Source organism: Molossus molossus, unplaced genomic scaffold (genome assembly GCF_014108415.1).
Source record: "Molossus molossus isolate mMolMol1 unplaced genomic scaffold, mMolMol1.p scaffold_m16_p_21, whole genome shotgun sequence".
NCBI lineage: Eukaryota > Metazoa > Chordata > Mammalia > Chiroptera > Molossidae > Molossus > Molossus molossus.
In genome coordinates this window covers 17403808-17426935 of record NW_023425357.1, presented here as the reverse complement: position 1 = coordinate 17426935, position 23128 = coordinate 17403808, and the positions used below count along the sequence as shown (strand labels likewise).

General features: G+C 46.2%; 2 protein-coding genes across 2 annotated transcripts in view; one reads left to right on the top strand and one right to left on the bottom strand.

Annotated features, from left to right (window-relative positions):
• ANKRD27 (ankyrin repeat domain 27) overlaps positions 1-11176 on the bottom strand; it is a 53058-nt gene extending 41882 nt beyond the window's left edge. Inside the window, exons 1-2 of the mRNA XM_036274769.1 lie at positions 11059-11176; positions 4450-4581 (exon numbers count right to left, since the gene is read on the bottom strand). Of these exons, the coding sequence (XP_036130662.1) occupies positions 4450-4551 (102 nt within the window). The 5' untranslated portion in view covers positions 4552-4581; positions 11059-11176. The remainder of the gene's footprint in view (positions 1-4449; positions 4582-11058) is intronic.
• Positions 11177-11784: 608 nt separating this feature from the next.
• LOC118639074 (regulator of G protein signaling 9 binding protein) lies at positions 11785-13821 on the top strand. The gene has a single exon (XM_036275273.1). The coding sequence runs from the start codon at positions 12228-12230 to the stop codon at positions 12933-12935; it is 708 nt and encodes a 235-aa protein (XP_036131166.1). The 5' UTR covers positions 11785-12227; the 3' UTR covers positions 12936-13821.
• Positions 13822-23128: the final 9307 nt, after the last annotated feature.

Below are 23128 nucleotides of genomic sequence, written 5' to 3'. Positions count from 1 at the left end.
AGGGTACCCAGAAGGAAGATGACCATGGGCAGCTAAGTCCTTCAGAGCCCCATCTCCTAAAGCAGCCCAGCATAGAGCAAATGGCTTCTATCCCCACTGTGCAGAAGAGGAAACAGGCTCAAAGGAGTTAAGTAACTTGCCCAGGGTCACACAGCCAGTGAGTGGCAGAGCCATGACTGAGACTCCTGCCGCCTTCCTGACCACTGCCCCATCTTGCTGCCTCCTGGAAGCACTGCCCAGCACCTGCTGCTGTTTCCTCTGCAAAGACACCCTGGGAGTCTGGAGCCTTTGGGAGCAGGAGTCCTCAGGAGCTTCCTCAGGCCGGTCAGAAAGAGCAGTGTGTCTACCTTCCCATGGAAACACCAGCCCCTCGCAGGAGGAAAGGGGGGCACTTACTGATGGATGAACTTACTCTGTCTCTGAAGTGGCCTTGCCCTGCCTCAAATAATCAAGACTGAATCAGATTAAGATCTGGATTTAACTACCAATTTCAGGAAACACAGAGATCAGAGTACCATGTTAAACACCACCATGGGATTAAAACTGGCGAAAGCCAGAATGCGGGAAGCTCTACAGTATAAATGACCTGGATAAATGAACTGCAAAGAAAGAGAGGAAATGAGAAGAACAAATTAAAAAGAAACTTAAGGTTGCACATTAAGTATGTGCAGTTTAGTGTACTTCAGTTTAGCTCAATAAAGTTAGAAGAAAAAGAGATTTAAAAGATCTATCAATCCAATATAATGTGTGGATCTCCTTTGAATCCTGATTTGAACAAACCAATTATAAAACAAAATTATGAGACGGTTTAGGAAATTTGAACAGTGATTACATATTAGATGATACTGAAGAATTATTGATGGATATTTTTTAAAGAGTTCTTTTATTCACATATTTATTTTTTTAATCCTCAACCAAGGATATTTTTCCATTTATCTTCAGATAAAGTGGGAAGGAGGGAGGGAGGGAGGAAGAGAGAGAGAGAGAGAGAAAACATCGACGTGAGAGATACACATCGACTGGTTGCCCTCCGCATGGGTCAGGGACAAACCGCAACCGAGGTACGTGGCCTTGGCCAGAACTGAACATGGGACTCCTTGGTCCGCAGGCCGATGCTCTAACCACTAAGCAAAACCAGCCAGGGCTAAAGAGTTCTTTTTTTTTTATCCTCACCCAAGGACATTTTTCCATTTTTTGTTCAGATAGAGTGGGAGGAAGAAAGGAAGAGAGAGAGAGAGAAACATCGACGTGAAAGGGACACATTGAGTGGCTGCCTCCCGCACGACCCAAACAGGACCAGGGACAAACTGCAACCGAGTTAAGTGCCCTTAGCGGGAATCCAACCCGGGTCTCTCTGAACCGCAGGCTGACACTCTAACCGCGAGCCAAACCGACCAGGGCTAAAGAGTTCTTTTAAAAACTGCCCTGGCTGGTTTGGCTCAGCGGTTAGAGCATCGGCCTGTGGACCAGAGAGACCCGGGTTCAGTTCCCGCTAAGGGCATGTACCTTGGCTGCAGTTTGACCCCAGCCCCAGTTGGGGTTATGTGAGTGGCAACCAGTCAATGTATCTTTCTCGCATCGATGTTTCTCTCTCTCTCTCTTCCTCCCTCTCTCCCTCCCTCTCTATCTGAAGATAAATGCAAAAATGTCCTCGGGTGAGGATAAAAAAAAAAATTAAAAACTGATTTTAGAGAGGAAAGGAGAGAGAAATATCGATTGGTTGGTTGCTTCCCAAACGTGCCCTGACTGGGAATTGAAACCGCCTTTTGCTGCACAGGATGATGCTCTAACCAAGCCACTTGGACAGGGCTATTGAGGAATTTTTTAGCTGTGATAATGGCACTGTGGTTATGTTTTTTAAAAAGAGTTCCTATCATTCAAAAATATAATCCTTTCCTGTCTGGTATGGCTAAGTTGGTTGAGTATCCTCTCATGCAGCAGGTCGCTGATTTGATTCCCAGTTGAGGCACATGCACAGTGGGAAGCGGACAGGAGGTAGCCAACTGATGTTATACTTTCACATCAATGTTCTCTCTCCCTCCCTCTCCCTTCCTCTCTAAAAATCAATACAAAATCTTAAAAAAACAACAACAGCCAATGATGAGACATTGGCTTACTGTTATGTTCCTTCCCCATTTGCATCCTAACTGGGGATCAAACCGACAACCTTTTAGTGTACGGGATGACACTCCAATTACATGAGCCACCCGGCCAAGGCCATAGTGTGGCATTTTTAAAAAGTATGAGAAACGCCCTGGCTGGTCTGGCTCAGCGGTTGGAGCATTGGCCTGCGGACCGGAGAGTCCTGGGTTCGGTTCCCGCTAGGGGCACGTACCAAAAAAAAAAGTATGAGAAAGTTAACATATGTTATTTATAAAATATTATAAAACAAAGATGGGAAGGAAATATTTCCCAAATTCACCCTGGCTGGTGTGGCTTAGTAGTTAGAGCATCAGCCTGAGGAACAAAGGGTTACGGGCTCGATCATGGTCCCAGGCATGTACCTGGGTTGCAGGTGCAATCCTCGGCTCCGGTCAGGAGGCATGCAGGAGGCCAACCAATTGCTGTGTCTCTCTCATATTGATGTTTCTTTCTCTTTCCCCTCCCTCCCACTCTCTCTTTATAAAATATATATATATACACACACATATATTTACATACATATATAGAAAATTATATATATATATGTATAAAATCTCTGCAGGTAAGGATTAACAACAACAAAAAAACCCAAATTAACATGATTGCTTTGCATCCTGTACTTTTTCTCTGTGACATTTACCACAGCTATAATTCATATATATTTGCCCAGAGTATGACCATCTCTCCCACTAGAATTTAAGCTCCATAAGGGTAAAGATGATGATGTACATTCATATTTTTTGCTGAATTTCCAGCAGCAAACATAGTGCCTTGCCTAGAGTAGCATTTAATAACTAGTGTGAAATGAATAGATAACAATGAATGTCTTTGGTGAGCTTTCATGAGATTTTATTTTCTTCTTTGGCAACAGCTGTATTCTCCAATTGTTTTTATAATGAACTTTTATGACTTCTAAAATCCAGAGTAAGAAAACTCTGGGAAAAATGTATGAATCACAAAACTAATCATAAAGATCGGAAGGGACTTCTGCCCAGCTGGTGTGGCTCAGTGAACTGAGCATCATCCCATGGACTAAGAGGTCCCAGTTCAATTCCCAGTCAGGGCACATACCTAGGTTGCAGGCTCGATCCCCAGCAGGGGGCGTGCAGGAGACAGCCGAATGATGTTTCTCCCTCACATTGATGTTTCTCTTTCCCTTCTTCTCTAAAAAAATCAGTAAACACTTAGAAAGAAAAAAAAAGATAAAAGAAATCAGGCTTCTGATGGCCTAGAGTTGGATCGGGTGGGATGAAAGTCAGTTCCAATTTCCCAGAAAGGCATCTGAGAACCTGACACTATTGGGCTAAACCAACTTCTCCTTTGGTTCAAGTCTGCAGCCCCCTGACATACCGGAGTAAAGCCACACCCGTGGAAGAAAAGCAGGAACACAGTGTGAGAAGAGGACAACACACAGAAAGAAACCGAAGACTCCTTAGGCAGGGGGGCACAGAGGCAACCACACACTGTGTCCTGCTGTGCTGTGTACAACAACCTCAGAACCAGACAGACTTGCGGTGTGGGGCCTACTTTCTCGCCAGGCAACACGGCCCCCCAACAGGCTATGGTTTTTCTTACCCACATTTGCGTTACCTGACTGCCTGTGAAGGCGGTTAAGGTTGTGGCCTCTATTATAAATGTTCTTTTTTTTTTAATCCTCATCCAAGGATATTTTTCCATTTTTTGTACAGACAGAGTGGGAGGGAGAGAGAGGAAGAGAGAGAGAGGGAAACATCGATGTGAAAGGGACACATCGAGTGGCTGCCACCCGCACGACCAACCAGGGCCGGGGACAAACTGCAACCGAGGTACATGCCCTTAGCGGGAACCGAACCCGGGCCTCTCCGGACCGCAGGCGGACACTCTAACCGCTGAGCCAAACCGGCCAGGGCTATAAATGTTCTTTCACCACAGTTCTTTCCCTGTACGAAATGCCTGTGAAAGCGACATGTGAATGTGTTCACAGGTTCTCTTATTCTATGGGAGTGAGCACCAACCTCACACACCAGGACTCATGGGGCCCTGAAGAGGAATGTCCTCGAGAAGCCCTCATGGTCAACATGGAAACAAAAGAAACAGTGGTGGATTCCGTGAGACCTGTGTCAACATGACTGAGAGGTCAGAGGAAAGATTACAGCCTGGGCTGATACTCGTTCACATACCGAGCACGGTTTGGGGTCTGTTACACGGAGTGGGTTTGTAGCTGACTCCCTCTATACTTAGCCAATGTCTACTATATTTCTGGCCTTGCCAGCACTGCTTGGTCCACACCTAAAGGGAAAGGACAACCCTCAGGATTGAAGCACTTACAATGCCATGGATTTGGGCCACCTTGTTGCACAAATCAGGACGCCACTTTTGAAGAGCCAGGTAGAAAGGATTTTTCTGGAGATCTTCATCATAAAGAGCCATATGGACTTCAGATGGGGCAAAGCGAGACTCCTGGGACAAGGGAGGAAAAGGCAGTGAATGACACTGTCAGATTTATATAACACATGAAAGTCTTGATCTGGCATTTTCTAAAAACAATTCCTGAGCCCTGGCCAGTCTGGCTCAGAGGTTGGAGCGTTGGTCCGCGGACAAGAGCGTCCCGGGTTCGGTTCCCGCTAAGGGCACGTACCTTGGTTGCAGTTTGTCCCTGGCCCAGGTTGGGGTTGTGCGGGTGGCAGCCAGTCGATGTGTGTCTCTCACATGGATGTTTCTCTCTCTTTTCTTCCCTCTCTCCCGCCTGCTCTGTCTGAAGATAAATGTAAAAATGTCCTCGGGCGAGGATAAAAAAAAAAGAGAGAGAGAAGAATGAACCCTGGCCGGTTTGGCTCAGCAATCAGAGTGTCGGCCCATGGGTCTCAGGTTCAATTCTAGTCAAGGGCACGTACCTGGATTATAGGTTTGATTCCCGGCCGTTATCACGATCATGCAGGAGGCAACCAATCCATATGTCTCTCTCACATTGATGTTTCTCTCTCTCTCTAACTCTTCCCTTCCACTCTCTTTAAAAATCAATTGAAAAACAGCCTCAGGTAAAGATTAAAAATAAATAAATAAAATAAAAAGAAAAAACGAGCAATTATTAAGGAGCATCAAGTAAAGTTATCCTTAATATAATCAGATGAGTGAAATATGAGTGAAAACTGAATTATTTTCTCACTATGTAACAATATTCCAATGTGCTTCCTTGCGAAAAAAACCATAGTATACATTAAGCATATTATGAATTATCTCCCTTATAATTAATGATAAAAACAACCACCATTTGAGAGCATCCTTGGTCCAGCCACTGTGGTTACTTCTATACATCCTCATCCCATTTTAATGCTCCTGATAACTATGGGTAACTAACAATAACCAATGCTCACAATAACTATAGGTATCATTACCCCCTTGCCATAGATGAAGGAACTGAGGTTCAGTAGGCCAACTCGAGGTTACACACAGATGTCAGAATTTATTCTAACACCTATCCCTCTAACCACTACACCCATCATGTAAAATAAATATGCTTGGATTAGGGGTTATAGCCATAGATGCAAGGATTCACACTTCATTTTCCCCAAAGGAAAAGCTCCCCTGACAGACAGCCACACTGGCCCCACAGGGAATCCCCTCAGTCTGGTCCCACCACAGATGTCCTGGCTGTAGCTAACAGAGACAGCTTGAAGGAGGCCCCTGAGCTCCCTGCAAATTTGCTTAGGGAGAAGGGCCCAGCATGCAAACAGCTACATATAATCCCTTCCTAGACCCCACAGACAGCTCTGCAACAATTTAGGTATGTGAATAATCAAATTCTATTATTACCAGAGCCCAGATAATCCTTTTATGAGACCTTACCAGACCAATTGAAAAATATAATTTTGCTGGGACAGTCACAAGAAAACAAAATTCTTCCAGGTTCCTGACATGGTTGGTTCTACATGGCAGAGTACAAAAGTAAAGATGCCTTGGACAAAAACCCCATGAGAAACAGGATATGATGTGGCCAGACTAAAGCTGCGATGGGATATCCATGCTCTTCGGGCAATATGCTGGCAGAACACTAATACCTCTGCCCCAGAGATGAAGGTAACAAGGGCTGGCTTTGATGGAGAAACTGATAACCTGGCTGGAAGGCAAGGAATGTGCACCGGAAGAATAAAACAAACTCTGAACAGTGCAGGGAAAAATGAGGACCAGATAGAGACCAGAACAGCAGGGAGGAGATTGGGGGCAAGAAGTGGGGAAGGCATCCTGGTAGGGACCAGCAAGGTGAAAGGTTCAGGAGGCACAGAAAACCCGAGTAAACTTTTTTTTGATTCGATGAGAATATGAGTCCTGGGAAATAAGAAGAATCCAAACAGAGCAGGTGAGAGAGGGCAGCAAGGTAAGAGAAGGGTCCTCAATGTTACATCAAAACATTTTCAGCCCTGGCTGGTTTGGCTGAACTGAATGTTTGAGCGTCAGCTCTCAGACCAAAGGGTCTTGGGTTCGACTTCTGGTTAAGGGCACGTACTTGGGTTGCAAGTTTGATCCTCGGCCCCAGTCAGGGTCATGCAGGAGGCAACCAATCTATATGTGTCTCTCACACAGATGTTTCTCTCTCTCTCTCTCCTCCTTCCCTTCCACTCTATCTAAAAATCAATGGGAAAAAAATCTTTAGGTGAGGATTAACCAAAAACAAACATTCAGTTCAAATGCATGAACTGTGTAAACACATAAGACTCTTAGCAACTATTGCTGGTGAATGGGATGGAGCTTACTGTTTTTCAGTCCTAAGCCATCTGCTTTCTCTTGGACATCAGACCTCCTAGTTGCCAATGACTGAACCCTCTGTCCAGAAGAAAGTCAGAGAGCACTGTTCTCAACCTCTCTGTCCCAGATTTAACAACATGTAATAAATCACATACAATCCGGTACTTAATGCCAGAGATGAATTCCTACATAGAGGTAAATGCTTAAAATAATATTTAATACCCTGACTAGTTTACTTGCAGGAGTAAGTTTTATATGTTATTTTATTTATTAAAAAAATTTCTTGTCCAACTGGTGTGGCTCAGTGGTTGAGCGTCGACCCATGCACCAAGAGGTCGCTGGTTTGATTCCCGGTCAGGACACATGCCCAGGGTGTGGGCCTGATCCCCAATGGGGGGCATGCAGGAGGCGGCCAATCAATGTTCTCTCTCATTGATGTTTCCATCTCTCTCCCCCTCTCACGCTCTCTCTCTCTGTAAAATCAATAAAGGAAAAAAGAAATTAAAAAAAAAAAAAAATTTCTTCTTCTTGCCCTGGCCAGTTTTGCTCAGCGGTTAGATAGTTGGCCTGCGGATCAGAGTCCCGGGTTCGGTTCCAGCTAAGGGCATATACCTTGGTTGCAGTTTGGCCCCGCCCTGGCTGGGGTTGTGTGGGTGGCAACCACTCAATATGTCTCTCTCACATGGATGTTTCTCTCTCTCTTCCACCCTCCCTCCCTCCCACTCTATCTGAAGATAAATGCAAAAAGGTCCTCGGGTGAGGATAAAAAAAAAAAAATTTATTTTTCTTTATCAATTTTAGAGAGAGAAGGGAATAGGAGAGAAAGATAGAAACATCGATGAGAGAGAACATCGATTGGCTGCCTCCTGCATACCCCACACGGGGGATTTGGCCTACAACCTGGGCATGTGCCCTGGGTGGGAATCAAACTGGCGACCTGTTGGTGCATGGGTCGATGCTCAACCACTGAGCCACACCAGCTGGGCATAAGTTTTATATTTTAAAATATCCTGCAGCCCTGGCTGGATTGGCTCAGAGGTAGAGTGTCGGCCCTGTTGCAGTTCATCCCTGGCCCTGGTCCAGGTCATGTGGGAGGCAACCAGTTGATGTGTCCCTCTCACATCGATGTTTCTCTCTCTCTCCCTCTACCTCCCTTTCACTTTATCTGCAGATAAATAGAAAAAAAAAATCCTCGGGTGAGGATTAAAAATACATATATATATATATATATATATATATATATATATATATATATATATCTCAATATATATATATACCATGCAAAGTAAACTGACTTTTTCCTTGTAAAACTAAAAAGAATGAATTCTCTTATAAAACTCATTAAAAAACTGCACCCCTGCCTAAGCTCAAATAATGGGTTAATTTACAGAAAATCTAGTAAAGTTAGTCAGAGATCAAATACCCCTGAACATGAATTATCTAAAGTTACTCTGTGATCAGACAGCCAGGAAAGACCTCAAACCAGTACCAGGTATTTCAGGAGGTGGTGTGCACACTTGTGGTTTTGTGGTCTTCAACCGTCTTGCCAGCCTGGATCACTCTGGCTGGTCAGGGACAGCTGGTGACAGCGTGCAGCCTGGCTCAGCAGAATCCAGAATAGGAAAGCCTGTGCCTCCCAGAGATGAACTCCCTGCTAAAATCTCACTGCTGTGGCTGTTCCCACCCTTCCAGGGACCTGACCAAGACCCTGACCAGGCATATTTTCCAACGGATGAGCAATATTCTACAGCTGGTTTAATTTGGGATTCAGTAAGAAAAGTTAAAACTTTCTATTCATCTATGTTTAACATCAAATGGAACCAACAGATGATATAATCTATGATGTTACTGTCACTTGTGTCCTTCTGGCCTATACATATTTTTCTCAAAGCTCCTCTTCGAAGCACCCAGCCTGTACCTGGCTGCCTGGCTCACTGTAGGCATGTTAACTGTTCTACCACTTGAACAAAATAATAGTGGGGTATTACAGGAAGCTCAAGGTCCCAGGGAGGGATCATCTCTCCCTGGAGCTGAAAATCCAATGCTCATATCCAGGGAAGAGTGAGGGACTGGCCCTAGGCGGCCATACAGGCATGGCTAAAGACAGAAACAGTGTCCTCAGAGCTGGCTAAACACAGTGACAGCTGAACTGTGGAGGGTCACAGAGAGAGAGAAGCCCTCATGGCTGGAAAGGGGTATGACCACCAAGGGAGCAGGAAAGTTTGGAGAAGCACAACTGCTCCACAGAATGCCACTCCGTCACCCTACTCCTGGATTGCAGGTGGAGTCACCAGCACCCATCTCCTTGCCAGTATCTTGGGCAGAAAAGCAAGAGCTCCAAGGGCCACTTCTCAGTGTCTCTCAGATGTGGAAGCAACCTCAGGACAAACCAGGTCTGGATTCTTTAGGTGTAAAATCCTTTCTAGGTCTGATATCTATCATCACATGGCCACATTTCCTCTGCTCCTTTGGGAGAAGATGAAGTTACTGAACCCAACCTAATCCTGGCAGCTCATACAGAGGGAGAGCCTAGACAGACACACTAACTGCACAGACACGTGAATACCAGAGACCTAGCAGCTGCACTCATGAGGGCAACACAATCCAAGAGCCACAAGGAGGCACAATCAAGGCCTGACCGCAGGCCCTAGGCAAATACTACAGCTCACTCCCCCAGCAACACTGCCCTGCAGGATTATTTCATGTGACAAGCCAAGGCTGGGAGAGCTCACCCAAAGTGTCTACCCAACTTCACAGCCCCAGTTGCTTTCTTGCCACCAGGGTTAGTCAGAAGTATCTGTTCCAGCTCCCATACTGCCCTTTCCCCTTGAATGTCTACAGACTCTGCTTCCTGATGTCACTCAAACCTCTTCACCCAGAAGAACACAAAGTAATCTTTCCAACACTGAGGTCTGTGCAGGATTCCTTAAGGACTTCCTCTTCACTCCCTACTAGATGAACTCTCAACTCCTCTGCTTGGCATTAAGGGCCTATCATATCTGACTTCCCGCTTACCTCTGCAGCCTCATTCGTTCTGCTGTCCCCACAATTCCCCAAAGAGATGAGCTCTCCCTCCTACCGTTTTGTCCTGAAAACTACTCTTCCTTTGTCAAGGAGCCCACTTTTCACCGCAAGGAATGGCCAAGGCTAAGAGAACCTGAGCCCTCGCCACAAATGGCCACTAAATCAATGGATTAAAGTACAGATTGCTGAGTGAGAGCAAGCCCTGAGGCCCAGCCCACTGGACCCTTCACAGTGCCTCAACACCAGGAGGCGAGAGGTCACCAGGACTTCTATGCTAATGGTCCACTGCTCTTCTCTAATGCCAGTGCCACGGGGCATTACTTAAATAGGGCCCTACCTCCAGGAAACCCATAAACTTGGAAAATCCCAGCTGGCTGTAAACTAGTAGTCCCTCTAGTCTACCTTATCTCTCGTTTCTTGAACGTCCTAAGTCCTTGATGGACTCGACACTTCCTCCCGTTTCTTTGCAAAGGCCCCAAGTGCCCAGGTCCCCAGCACCTTGAGGCATACAGAAGGACACGGCCTAGCTCTAATGCCCCTGTGCAGTCCACTTCCAACAAAAAGAACTGAACAGACCCAAAGTCCAGAATATCTCTTGGTGCTTAAGAGTTTTCCTGGAGTAATCTTTACCCAGCAAGACAAGGAGACCCCGCCCCTCCAGAAGCAGGCAGGGATTCCCTTTTCCCTCCCTTTCACCTTCATCACCCTACTACCCAGGGACCACAAGAGCCCGGCTCAAAGCCCTTGACCCCCATCCACAGCCAGGCCACCCGCAAACCCGGGAGGCCACTCAGTCCAGGTGCGAAGGTCCCGTCCACTGCCCCCAACTCTGAACTCTGGAGACCCCGGACCCGCTGACCCCTCCCCGAGCCGCAGGGGTCAAAGGGTGCATTCTTCCCTACCCCACCCCACCCCGGAAAGGAGAGGCAGAACGAGTCCCACTGCAGACGGGACCGGAAGAGCGCGGGCAGGGCAGTCCATCCGGCGAGAGGTCAGGGCCTGGGGGGTCGCACTGGGGCCACTGTCCCAGCCTGGGGAGCCTTGAGGCGTCGGCGGAGGAAAGAGCACCTCCCCCTTCCCGCTCCGGGCCTCGTCCGGCCTCTGGGCCCCGAGGCGCAGCCGTCCCGAGGGAAAGGAGACACGGGGACAGACTGGAGAGAGGACACTTACTTTAAAGGCTACATAGTTTCACTCCCTGCGTTTCCCAGAGCGGCGGCGACACCTCTCGGCCCCTAAGCACCGGCCTCATGGACCACAACCCCAGAGTGCGGCCCCACTCAACCGCCCACCCTCTTACTCCACCGTTGGGCGGAGCCGCTCCTCAATCTCGAGTCAGTCCAATGAGCGGCCGTCCTTATCCAGAGTGACGTTCACATAGAGCAATCATTAAGTCCGACCAGCCAGGGGGCGGGGCTCAGGCGGTGCACTGCGCTTCCTACTCTGGCTGGACCAGCCTAGAGCCGCGGACTGCGCGTGCCCGGAACGGGAGAGGGCGGGGTCGCGAGCAGCTGTGACACTAGGGAAGGGGTCCAAGCTCGGTCTCTGGAAGGTGGGCTGGACCGAGATAGAGAGACTCGGGAGCCATACTGCCCCATGGATTGCCCTTTACTGCTAGCTTTGGAGGACGGAGGTGTCCAGTCCTAGAAAGTACACCACTCTTGTCGCTAGCAGGTCCCTAGGTTCTAGTCCCCTCAGTTGCATGAATGTCGAGTGACCCAGTCCCCTCTCTTTTTACCTGGATCTCAGTTTCCCCATACGTAAAATAGAAGGTTAGATCTACCAAGCGCTAATATTCCAGAACTGCAGTGGGGTGAGGCGAGATGAGGGACCCACACGTGACCTTCCCTCGCGGGGCCCCGCCTATCCCTTGTCCAGGAGATGGAAACGCACCGCGAGGACGGGCGGGGGTGGGTGGATCCTAAGAAACACGACCCGGCCGCCCTTGGCAGCGGCTAAGGCGGAGCGCGCAGCTCGAGGGCTAGCCCCGAGGACGGCACCAGAGGAGGATGGGGGCCGCAGCGCGGCCTTCCCAAGGGGCCACCGTGGAGGCCAAGGCGGTGCAGAGACTCAGCGTGTGATTCGCAGCGTATCTGAAAGGATGGACGAGGGGACGGGAAGCCGCTAACGGAGCTCCTTCTCCAGGCCCGGTCCTCAGAGGTGCACGTCGCAAGACCCCAGCGGGCTCCGTCGACAGCACTGCAGCGCGGAGCTAGTCTTGAAGCATGAGGCGGGTGCCAGCGGCCCGACCCGGGGCCGCAGTCGGGGTTGGCCTTGTTCGGCCGCGCTGAGGGTCTGAGACCGAGAGGGGCACAGGCGGCCAGATTCCGGAGCGCACCGCCATGGCGACGGAGGAGTGCAAGGCGCTGCTGGACGCTCTCAACAAGGCGACCGCATGCTTCCACCACCTGGTGCTGACCGTCGGCGGCTCGGCAGACTCGCAGAACCTGCGTGAGGAGCTGCAGAAGACGCGCCAGAAGGCGCAGGAGCTGGCGGTGGCTACCGGTGCCCCGCTGACGACCGCGCTGCGAGACAAGGGCCTGGGCGCCGAGGAGCGCGCAGAGTTCGAGCGCCTCTGGGTAGCGTTTTCCGGTTGCCTGGACCTGCTGGAAGCCGACATGCGGCGCGCGCTGGCGCTGGGCACCGCGTTCCCGCTGCACGCGCCGCGACGGCCGCTCGTGCGCACGGGTGTGGCGGGCGGTGCGGCAGCCGTAGCGGCGCGCGCCCTGAGCGTCCGCACCCTGCGGCACGAGGCGGAGCGCGACTTCGACGTGGACGACCTGCGCGAGCTGGAGCGGGAGATCCTTCAGGTGGGCAAGATGATTCACGACATGGAGATGAAGGTGAACGTGCCGCGCTGGACGGTGCAAGCCCGGCAGGCGGCGGGCGCGGAGCTCCTGTACAGTGCTGGTGCCTCTTCGGCGGGCTTTGTGTCCGTAGAAGAGCGCACAGGGCCCTGCGATCCGAGCAAAGCTCTGGCTGCCACCGTTTTCAGCGCTGTGTTGCTGGTAGCCGTGGCCCTGGCGGTGTGCGTGGCAAAGCTGAGCTGACGGACACCGGACCGCCTGCCGCCGCCACGGCTCTTCTCTCAGAGACACCCCTCTTCTGCAATGACCCTATCACCAGGACTCGGGATGGGAGTGGAATCTGGCATGTTTAAGGGAAGCGGTTCTAAAACCCCGTGTGTGTAGGCGTACACGCATGTTTCAAGCACACATCTACCAGCAGAATGTGGTGCCTCTTGCTGGCCGGGGAGGAGTTAATTTTGTGCGGGCCAGCAGGGCATTACCGGTAATGTATGCAGGAGCTTTATCTGCTATTAATAGAAAACCGTCCACAGTGACCCCAGATTCCTCTGAGTTAATGGGTTACCGCGTGTGCTGCTGGGGCGTGTTTACACTGAGTCCGAGCTTGGTGCAACCACCTCTACTGGCAACTCCCACTCTCTACGTGGGACAGTTTGAAAAGGGGGGTGATGAAGTGTGGAGAGGGGGACTGTTTCTTCCTGGACAAGAGGCAAATTGTAACAGGATATAAGCAGTTTTTTCCCCCCCTAATATTATTATTACCTTAATCCTTTAGGGCCTAAATTTAGGAGAGTACAAATAGAAGTTCATGCAAAGTGATTACTCTATGGCACACGATTGCACTTCTTGGCAGTTTATCCATTAGTCACCAAAAGCAGCTAGAAGAGGTTTGGGGTCGTGCCCTCCCTCCAGGGTCTGACTCTGATTAGGAAACCAGAGAAGGGCATAGAACCTTCCCTCAGGGGGTTGGAGCCACTGCGCACAGTGCCTATTTAAAAGGATCCCCCCTCCCCCTAGGGGTGCAAACGGAAGGGCCCCATGCTATATAAATAGGGACTTTCTCCTTCGCTTTGGTTTGTTTTTGTTCCAGAACTAGACCAGGGTTTTTGATCCTCCTTTGGGGGAGGGCTACTGAATCCTCTTTAGAGTCCTTAATCCTATCTGTCCCTTGGAATTTGCTTGCCAGCCAGTAGGAGAGCTGGCTTTGGAAGGAACTGCACAGCTCTCTACCCCAACACTGCCCCCTGAGGGGGTATAGTGGCATCGCTGGCACACAGAGAATATAACAGTTTTAACTTGGAATTTAAGAAGTATTTAAAAAATTGCAATCAATCTGTGGACGGTTTGCTCAGTGGTTAGAGCCTCGGCCCGTGGACCAAAGTCAGTCACGGGTTAGATTCCGGTCAAGGGCACGTCCCTCAATTGTGGTTCTGTCCTGGCCCTGGTTGGCCTCTTGTTGGAGGCAACCAGTTGATGTGCCTCTTTCGCATGGATGTTCCTCTCCCTTTTTTTCCCTTCCATTCTGTCTGAAAATAAATGGAAAAATATCTTCAGGTGAGGATTAAAATAAATAATAACATTCATTTTAAAGAAAAATCACATAACCACATTGTGTACTATCAAAGCTGGTTATTTTTCTAAAGGTCATTTGGCTACAAATTTGCATGTCAATGAGTCAAACACAGCACTTTTTTTTTTGGTAGGTGCCCCTAGCAGGAACGGAACCTGGGACTCTTTGGTCCGTAGGCCAACGCTCCAACCACTGAGCCAAACCAGCCAGGGCAAACATAGCACTCTTTACTTTTCTATTTTGGTAACTAAATATACATTTGCATCTTATTTTTAAATTGATCTTGAAGGCATAGCAAAAAGTACTAGAACCACTGGTGTAGATGACAGAAGTTAAGTGGCCCTTGCCTCACTTGGTCAATAAATAAGGAAATGTAGAAAAACCCTGGGTCTCAAGCTGGAATTTGCCTGAGCAGGGCTGCCTTTGTTGCAGAGAGAGTATCTGTTGAGAAAAAAGATGCATTTAACTCCCTAAAGGTAATAATTTGGAATAAAATTCAGAGGCTTTGGTTTGGCTCAAAATGACAAAGATTTTTTTTTTTTTTTTTTGTCTTTTTTACCCCAGTAGTGAGAAAAGGGACCAAGAGGAGGGAATTGGCAATATTTCACAAGGGCAACTTGGAGGGCCAAGTGGCAGAGGCAAATAGCAGTCTTAACTGGGTGTTTGGGCACCCAGTCCTAACTAAAGAGGAACCTCCCAGCCCAGCCCACTGCCACGCCTCCTTAGCACACAGGTTCCATTAATTTAGGAGATGAGGTGTTTGCATGTGTCTGTGATAATGGTTTTAAAAGACAAGGTCTTAAACCGATTACATTTTTTTTTTTAAATCCTCACCCAAGGATATTTTTTCCATTGATTTTTAGAGAGAATGGAAGAGAGGGAAGGAGGGGGAGAGAAAGAGAAACATTGATATGAGAGAGACGCATCAATTGGTTGCCTCCTGCATGCACCCTGACCAGGGTTGAGGATTGAACCGGCAACCCAGATTATGTGCACTTGGCAGAGAATGGAGCCCAAGACCCTTCGATGCGAGGGTCAATGCTCTCACCACTGAGCCACACTGGCGGGGGTTAGCCAATTAAAAGTTTTATGACAATAACTAAACAAAAGGAACTTCTGCCTGGCCAGTGTGACTCAGTGGTTGAGTGTCAACCCATGCACCAGGAGGTTGCCAGTTCAATTCCCGGTCAGGGCACATGCCCAGGTTGTGGGCCCAATCCCCAGTGGGAGGCATGCAGAAGGCAGCCAATTGATGTTCTCTATCATCGATGTTTCTATCTCTCTCTCCCTCTCCTCTCTCTCTCTCTAACATCAATAAAGAAAAAAAAAAAAAAACCAAAAGGAACTTCTTCTGCCTCATCCAGCCTGGGTGGCCCAGGGTACCTTCAGAGATGACACAGAACGTTTTCTAACTCCTCTCTTCCTCTTCCCATACACAACACAACATGGAATCTCTGTCACCTTCCCCAAAGTCTCATCTCAGGCAAGAGGAGACTGGGGTATTTTGTGACCCAGTGTTGGAAAATATCCCCCAAACCAAGCCCTAAATAGATTCTTCTCTTTCTAAGACTATGATACTGTAACTCTCTGTTCTTTTTTTTTTTTTTTTAAGAATAGTTTAATGATTTTTCAAGAGAGAGGAAGGGAGAGGGAGAGAGAGAAACATCACAACATCGATCAGCTGCTTCCTCCACACCCCCTACTGGGGATTGAGCCCAAAACCAGGGACTGGGAATGGAACCAGCAACCTCTTGATGCACAGGACATCACCCAACCCACTGAGCCTCACTGGCCAGGGTGTGACTCTCTGTTCTTATCAAGGTGTTTTGTCCATGAAAAACAAGTTGTTCAGCAGAACCTGTTTGAAAACAACCCATCAGAAGTTGTGTGATCCATAGAGAGCAACTGGGACAAACCAATTTCTTTGTTACTCTTTCCATCCACTTGGCAGATCCTTGGGTATTCACTTATATGAGCAATCAGATGTGTACCGAATTCTAAGAGTCCTCTCTACTCACTGAAATTAGTGATAAAATGTTGCAAAAAAAGTTCAATTACAATAAACATATTTATGCTGTAGACTTGTTAGCCTAAACAACTCTGAGTTTAAAAATTTTAAACGTTAGGAATACTTGGCATTATTTGTAGTTCTAACATTGCCTAATAGAACTTTTGCAAAATGACTTGCTGCTTGAGCAACAGGTTATTCTTTCTTTTCTCTCTGCTCTCATTTCTACATATAATTCAAGAAATTGATTTCTTGTAGAAGCCTCATTTAATTTAGATGTTTGATATAAGTTACTGATTTAAAAAAATTTTTTTGGCATGGTCTTATACCATGATACAAGTGATAGAAAAAACTGCAACATGTTTAATACAGGATATATATGAAGAGGTCAGTGGTAAAGTCTATGGCAGAGAATATCTACTTTCCCAAATTAAAGGTACAATTTAAAGGATAGATCTTTACTTTCAAAGTCAAATCTTTTGTGAAGTTCAATACTTGTAGAAAGGAAACATTCCTGGCTTCTCTTTTGGGAAAAACAGCACTGCTTTCTGTGATACTGAGAAGACAAGAACTTGGAATGTCAAGACACTTATGGGAACTTTGAACTATTGCTATTAGTTTAAAAAAAAAAACAAACCACAACACACAACTATTAATGATTAATGCCTGCTGGCAAAATTTTTTTTTAATGTGTTCTAAGAACTTATACTTTTTAAATGCCACAAGGGAAAATATTTTTGGTAAATAAAAGTAGAGCGTAAACGTCATGATTTACCTAACGTTTACAGTAAGCTACATATGAGATGTGTGATGTCGAATGACTAAAAAGTAGTTCTGATTGAAGAGTTCTGGTTTGCCTCAGGACCCTGATAATGCTGCATTTTCCTTTTCAATGTGCACATTGATATGTTTTTAGCTATTTGGTTATTTTTCAGAATGTAGTTCTTTGTTCTGTATTGAATGCTTGTTGAGGGTGCGAGCTCCAGAGTATGAGTCTGAGAAATCAAGTGCTGTAGGACAGCCCTCTGTGCTCTTTGAGGGCATGCCTCCTCCAGCAAGATCTGACCTGCTGCAGGTGGCAGGGGCTCTGCCTCTCTCTCCAAGTACCTCAGACAAGTTACTGACCTCCCTGTGCCTCACGTCCCTCATGTGTGAAAGGGAGGGTCCTCATTAACTCAAAGGTCCCTTTCAGAAGTTAAAACATTTAATAGAATGCAGTTAAACCAGAAAGGGTTATTTTGTTTGTGTGTGTGTGTGTGTGTGTGTGTGTGTGTGTGTGTGTTGTTGGTTTTGGTGCATATTGAAATGGAATCTTCCAGTTTGGTGGTTATTGTCTAAAATTAGTCTGTTGGTAAAATGCCGTATGAATTTTAAAAATCAGAATGAAGCGTGCTTACTGTGATTTTAGTCCATATCAGAACTAGTGGATGGACTTAAACACAAATTTGTGTAAATACTACTTATTTATAGTACGTAGATTAGGAATTTAAATTCAGACTCTAAGTCTGAGTTCAAGAAAGCCTAGTATTTATTGAACAGTTTATTGTATCCAGTAGTTGGACCACCTAAACTGATTCTGGGCAATTACAGAAAACCTGTCATTTGTCCAGAAGGCTGGGAGAATCCCATTCTGTAAGTAACCTGGTACCCTCAGAACTGTAACTACATTGGCTGCCTGATGTGGGGGAACATGAGTGCAGCATGGATTGTTTTGTATGTGACATTGATAGGAGTAGAGAGGGAATGGTAAGGCACTAACAATGTTTATAGATATTATAAATCATGTGTGTTCTTTCTTAATCAAAGAAGGTACACTCTGACCTGGTTACTGTGTGCAGGACACTGACCCCTCCCGCAGTTTTCCCAGGAATACTGTCCATCCTCTGATTCCAGGAATGGGCTAAACTGACATCATAAAAGGATTAACTGCCTTGTTATCAGACTTTAAGATCCTGGGAGTAGACACGCTGACCACATACCCTACAGCCCTCATCCTGCTGTACCCTCCTCCAATGCATGTAGCTTTTCTTCCCTATCCCTATATCATCAGTCAACTGGCAGAAGATGTTAGAGCAGTTTGTTTTTTTATCCTCACCCGAGGACATTTTTCAATATTTTGTTCAGATAGAGTGGGAGAGAGAGAGAGAGAAACATCGACGTGAAAGGGACACATTGAGTGGCTGCCTCCCTCACAGCCCCAACCGGGGCCGGGGACAAACTGCAACTAAGGTACGTGCCCTTAGCAGGAACCGAACCCAGGTCTCTCTGGACCACAGGCCGATGCTCAACCACTGAGCCAAACTGGCCAGGGCGTAGAGCAGTTTTTTATGATGCCATACCTACTACTCTCTCCTGTTGCCGAAAATTCGAGTCAACACTCACAAAAGATTCGACCTTGTCTCTACTTATTGACTTAGTGGTGACAGGTGGTAACAGACCGTTTTGTCCAGTATCAACATCAGATTCAAGCTTTGTGTCTACTGTCTGAATGATGCTTTTAACTCAAATGCTTATTAATAAGTAAAAATTAAAGATAACATTTAGCATTTATAACTTAATCAGAAAAGGCAACTCAAATAATTCGGCTATCAACTGTTGTGATTTAAAAAAATATTCCTTATCTTCTTCATGCACATTTGAATTGAAGTGAATGTCCTGATCAATATATTTACCCTTCAAAGATTTAATTACATAAAGAGGTGTTCAGAAATACTCCAGGATTATAAATCTCTAAGTATTGTTCTAAAATATGATTATACTTTTTATTTTTTTGTACTCCTCTTTTAATGCAGTAAGGAATCTGGGATGAAAAGTAGGTCTCCAGCCCTGGCCGGTTTGGCTCAGCGGTTAGAGCGTCGGCCTGCGGTCCTGAGAGACCCGGGTTAGGTTCCCGCTAAGGGCATGTACCTCGGTTGCAGTTTGTCCCCGGACCTGGTTGGGTCGTGTGGGTGGCGACCTCTCGACATATCCCTTTCACGTTGATGTTTCTCTCTCTCTCTCTATCCCTCCCACACTCTATCTGAACAAAAAATAGAAAAAAATGTCCTCGGGTGAGGATAAAAAAAAAAAAAAAAAGTAGTTCTCCACATGAAGGATCTGTGGCTGTGGTCAACACAGATCAAAGTCATATTCAAATACTGTTTCCTTGGCTCTTAGGAACAGACCAAAAGAGCAGGGACTGACCACATGCTGCAGCCCTGTGTCCATGAGGAGTAAATGGATTTCTGGTAAAGCATTTTTCTTTCACTCAGAGGATTCTGAGTGTTTTCATTGTAATACTATGAGATCTTGGGCATCCTTGTTCTTTGGTGTGTACGTTTAGAACTGTATACATCTGAGGCTTATATGACAAAATGTAAATAAAGCAAGTGAGGGCTCCTGTTGGCAAAATGATTTTGAAGACCCCCTTTAATGTGTTGTTGCCAGAATGTAAAGTTGAATGTCCCCTGCTTGTATGTATGTTTTAGGCATATAGAGAAGATCTACAAGGAAATACACAGAAATGAAAATATTTGTTAAGGTGGTGGGATTATGAATGGTGTTTTTTCCAATATTTTTATTTAGTGTCATTATATTGTTTTTACAATAAAAATGTGAATGCTCTTATCACCTAGAAAATGTTATTGTTATTGAAATATATTTTTTTGCCCAGCCGGTGTGGCTCCGGATTGAGTGCTATCCCATGGACCGAAAGGTCCCAGTTCGATTCCTGGTCAGGGTACATGCTCTACCCCGGTTGCCGGCTCGATCCCCAGTGTGGGGCATGCAGGAGGCAGCCAATGGATGTTTCTTTCTCACATTGATGTTTCTCTCTCTCCCTTCCTCTTTCTCTAAAAAAATCAATAAAAAATATATTTTTACAGTTAGGGTCTCTATGTGAAACAATTTCAGAACCTTCTTCCCAAAAGCAAGGCAAAACACTTCTGGAATCTTACCCCAGAGAATCAGAAGCATTCTTTGAAATATGGTATCAAGACAGAAGAGCACAGAGGTTAAGAGCACTACCTGTGGAGTAAGGTATACCTGATCTGATCTCCTTAAAGAAGTTCTAAAATCTCTCTGACCTCAGTTGCCCTTTTTTTTTTTTTGGGTGTCCTGACCAGGAACCGAACCAGCAACCGTTCAGTGCACAGGACGATGCCCAACCAACCGAGTCACACTAGCCAGGGCTCAATTGCCTTTCCAGTGGTAGTAATAACAGGGTAGTCTTCATAGGAATGTGGAGATGGCTTTTTCCAGGCACAGGGCTCAATAAATGTTGGCTGCCACCGCTGTTATCATGCTACTTTAGGAGTCTGAAAAATGGGATGTTTGCCAAAACAATATATATTAAAACATTTTACTTTCTATAACATAGGTGAAGTCTGCTAAAAGTCAATTTGAAGATTAAAACTAGATAAACTTGTCAAACGAGAGAAGGTATGTAACAAAAAGGTCAAAGCTACAGAGGGAAATTCAGGTTGATGTAGAGGTTGAAATCCATACATTTATGAAGTCAAACTTATTAAAGTATAATTTAAATACACCAACATTCACCATTCTTAGGTGTGGAGTTTTGAGTTTTGAGAAATGTATACTATCATGTAACCACCACCCTAGTCAAGATATGGAATGTTTCCATCACCCCCAAAAAGTTTTCTCCCACCCCAGGTTCTGGCAACTACTTATCCGATTTCTGTCCCGTTTTTCTACACTGTTGGAGGTTTGCCCTTTTCCATTTTTTCTAATACTTAATCCTTTGTGACAGGCATTGCAGATAAATTTTCCATTCATTCATTCATTCATTCATTCATTCATTCATTTATTTTTGTGCTACCTGCCCCTAGCGGGAACTGAACCCGGGACTCTCTGGTCCACAGGCTGATGCTCAACCTCTGAGCCAAACTGACCAGGGCCAGTTATTTTTTATTTCTCACCTGAGGATACTTTTTTTTGCTATTTATCATCAGATAGAGTGGGAGGGTGGGAGAGAGACAGAAACATCGATGTGAGAGCCACGTAGACTGGTTGCCTCCCTCACGACCCGACCAGAACCGGAATTGAACCCACAATTCATTGGTCCATGGCCTGCGCTCTAACCCCTGAGCCAAACCAGCCAGGGCTTCCAGTTTTTTATGTCTTAGATTTCTGGTATGTTTGTCATAATAAAAGTATAAATATGGACAGAAAGTATGTCAAATTGATAGCCATGTGATTGAGGCATTGTAGAAATGACTCTTCAGTTCCCAGTCAAGTCCCAGCTGACTTGCTGACCACAGTCTCATGGGAGATACCAAGTCAGAACCACTCAGCTAAGATGCTCTTGAATTCCTGATTTTGAGAAACTGTGAGATAGTAAATATTTAATATTATTATTTTGTTAATCCTCACCTGAGGATATTTTTTCATTGATTTTTAGATACAGTAGAAGAGAGGGAGGGAGAGAAAGAGAGAGAAAGATCGATGTGAGAGACACATCAATTGGTTGCCTCCCGAATAGGGCTGAGGATCGTACCTGCAACCCAGATACATGCCCTTAACCAGGAATCCACAACCCAGGTACGTGCCCTTGACCAGGAATCAAACCCGTGACCCTTTGGTCCTCGGGCTGATGCTCTAACTGCTGAGCCAAACCAGCCAGGGCAATATTTATAGTAGTTTTAAGCCACCAAGTTTTAGAAGAATTTAACAGCAATAGACAAGTAATGTATTTATAAACCAGTTTTCCCTGTGAGTAGAGCTTATTAGATTTGAATATATTTGTATTTCTTTTGCTGCGCAGGCTCCATTCTTTGCATCTGTTCTGGTTCTTGGCCACAGTTCAGATAACAGGTTCTCAGTATGTGATCTCTGGATACATACATAAAGTGGGATTGCATCATCATAGAGCCACCCAAGTCCCACATGGCAGTGTGCAGTTCTGGAGACTGTCCTGCACTGGTTAAGATCTAATCGAAGTGCATCAGTTTGCTATGTACTCCAGGACTTGTCCATCTCACTCAGGAGTGACCCCCTTTGAGAAAACTACCTGACTTAGAAATAAACATATATACCTACAGAACCATGGTATTATTTTTACAGTGAAGAGTGTATCCTTTTTTAAAGATACTTAACCCCTCTGTGAATGACTTCTCATCAGTGAAATGGCAGTAGCTATTTCCACCTTACAGGGTTTTTGAGGATTATACGGCTAATCCTTACAAAGTTCTTAGTGCCTCACACACAGTAAATATTAGTATTATTACTCCTAGGATTGAAGGACAGTTACTTCAGTCTCCCAAGCTAGAACCTTAACTCCTTCCTCTCCCTTGCTCTGCATGTTCAACCAGTTACTACATTACAGCAAGCCTGTCTCCTAAATACTCTTTAAATCATTCCCTTATTCCCACCTCACCTCCTCTCCTAGTTCAGGACCTCATTATTTCTTGTCTAGCACATTCCATGGGCCCGCAGTTGAGCCCCATTTAATTGAGTCAACACACTGCTGCCAGGATGACCTTTGAAGGATGAATTTGATCATGTCACTGTGACCTTTTATAGCTTCCTATGATTCATAGCGCTGGAACCCCTTGGGAGTAGGGGACTGTTAAAAAAAAAATTACAGGTTCTAGCCCAGCTGGTGTGGCTCAGTGGATTGAGCATCCTCTCATGGACTGAGAGTCCCAATTCAATTCCTGGTCAGGGCACATGCCCAGGTTGTGGGCTTGATCTCCAGTAGGGGGGCATCCAGGAGAGAGTAATGTTTCTCTTGGAGTTGAGAGTGTTGTAGCCACTAAAAATGTGAAGCAGAAATTCCCATCTCTAGGCCTGGATTAAACATCTCTCATGAAAGTAGAAATATTCAAATTACCTAAGATGCTTAAGGTGATTCCAGGAGCA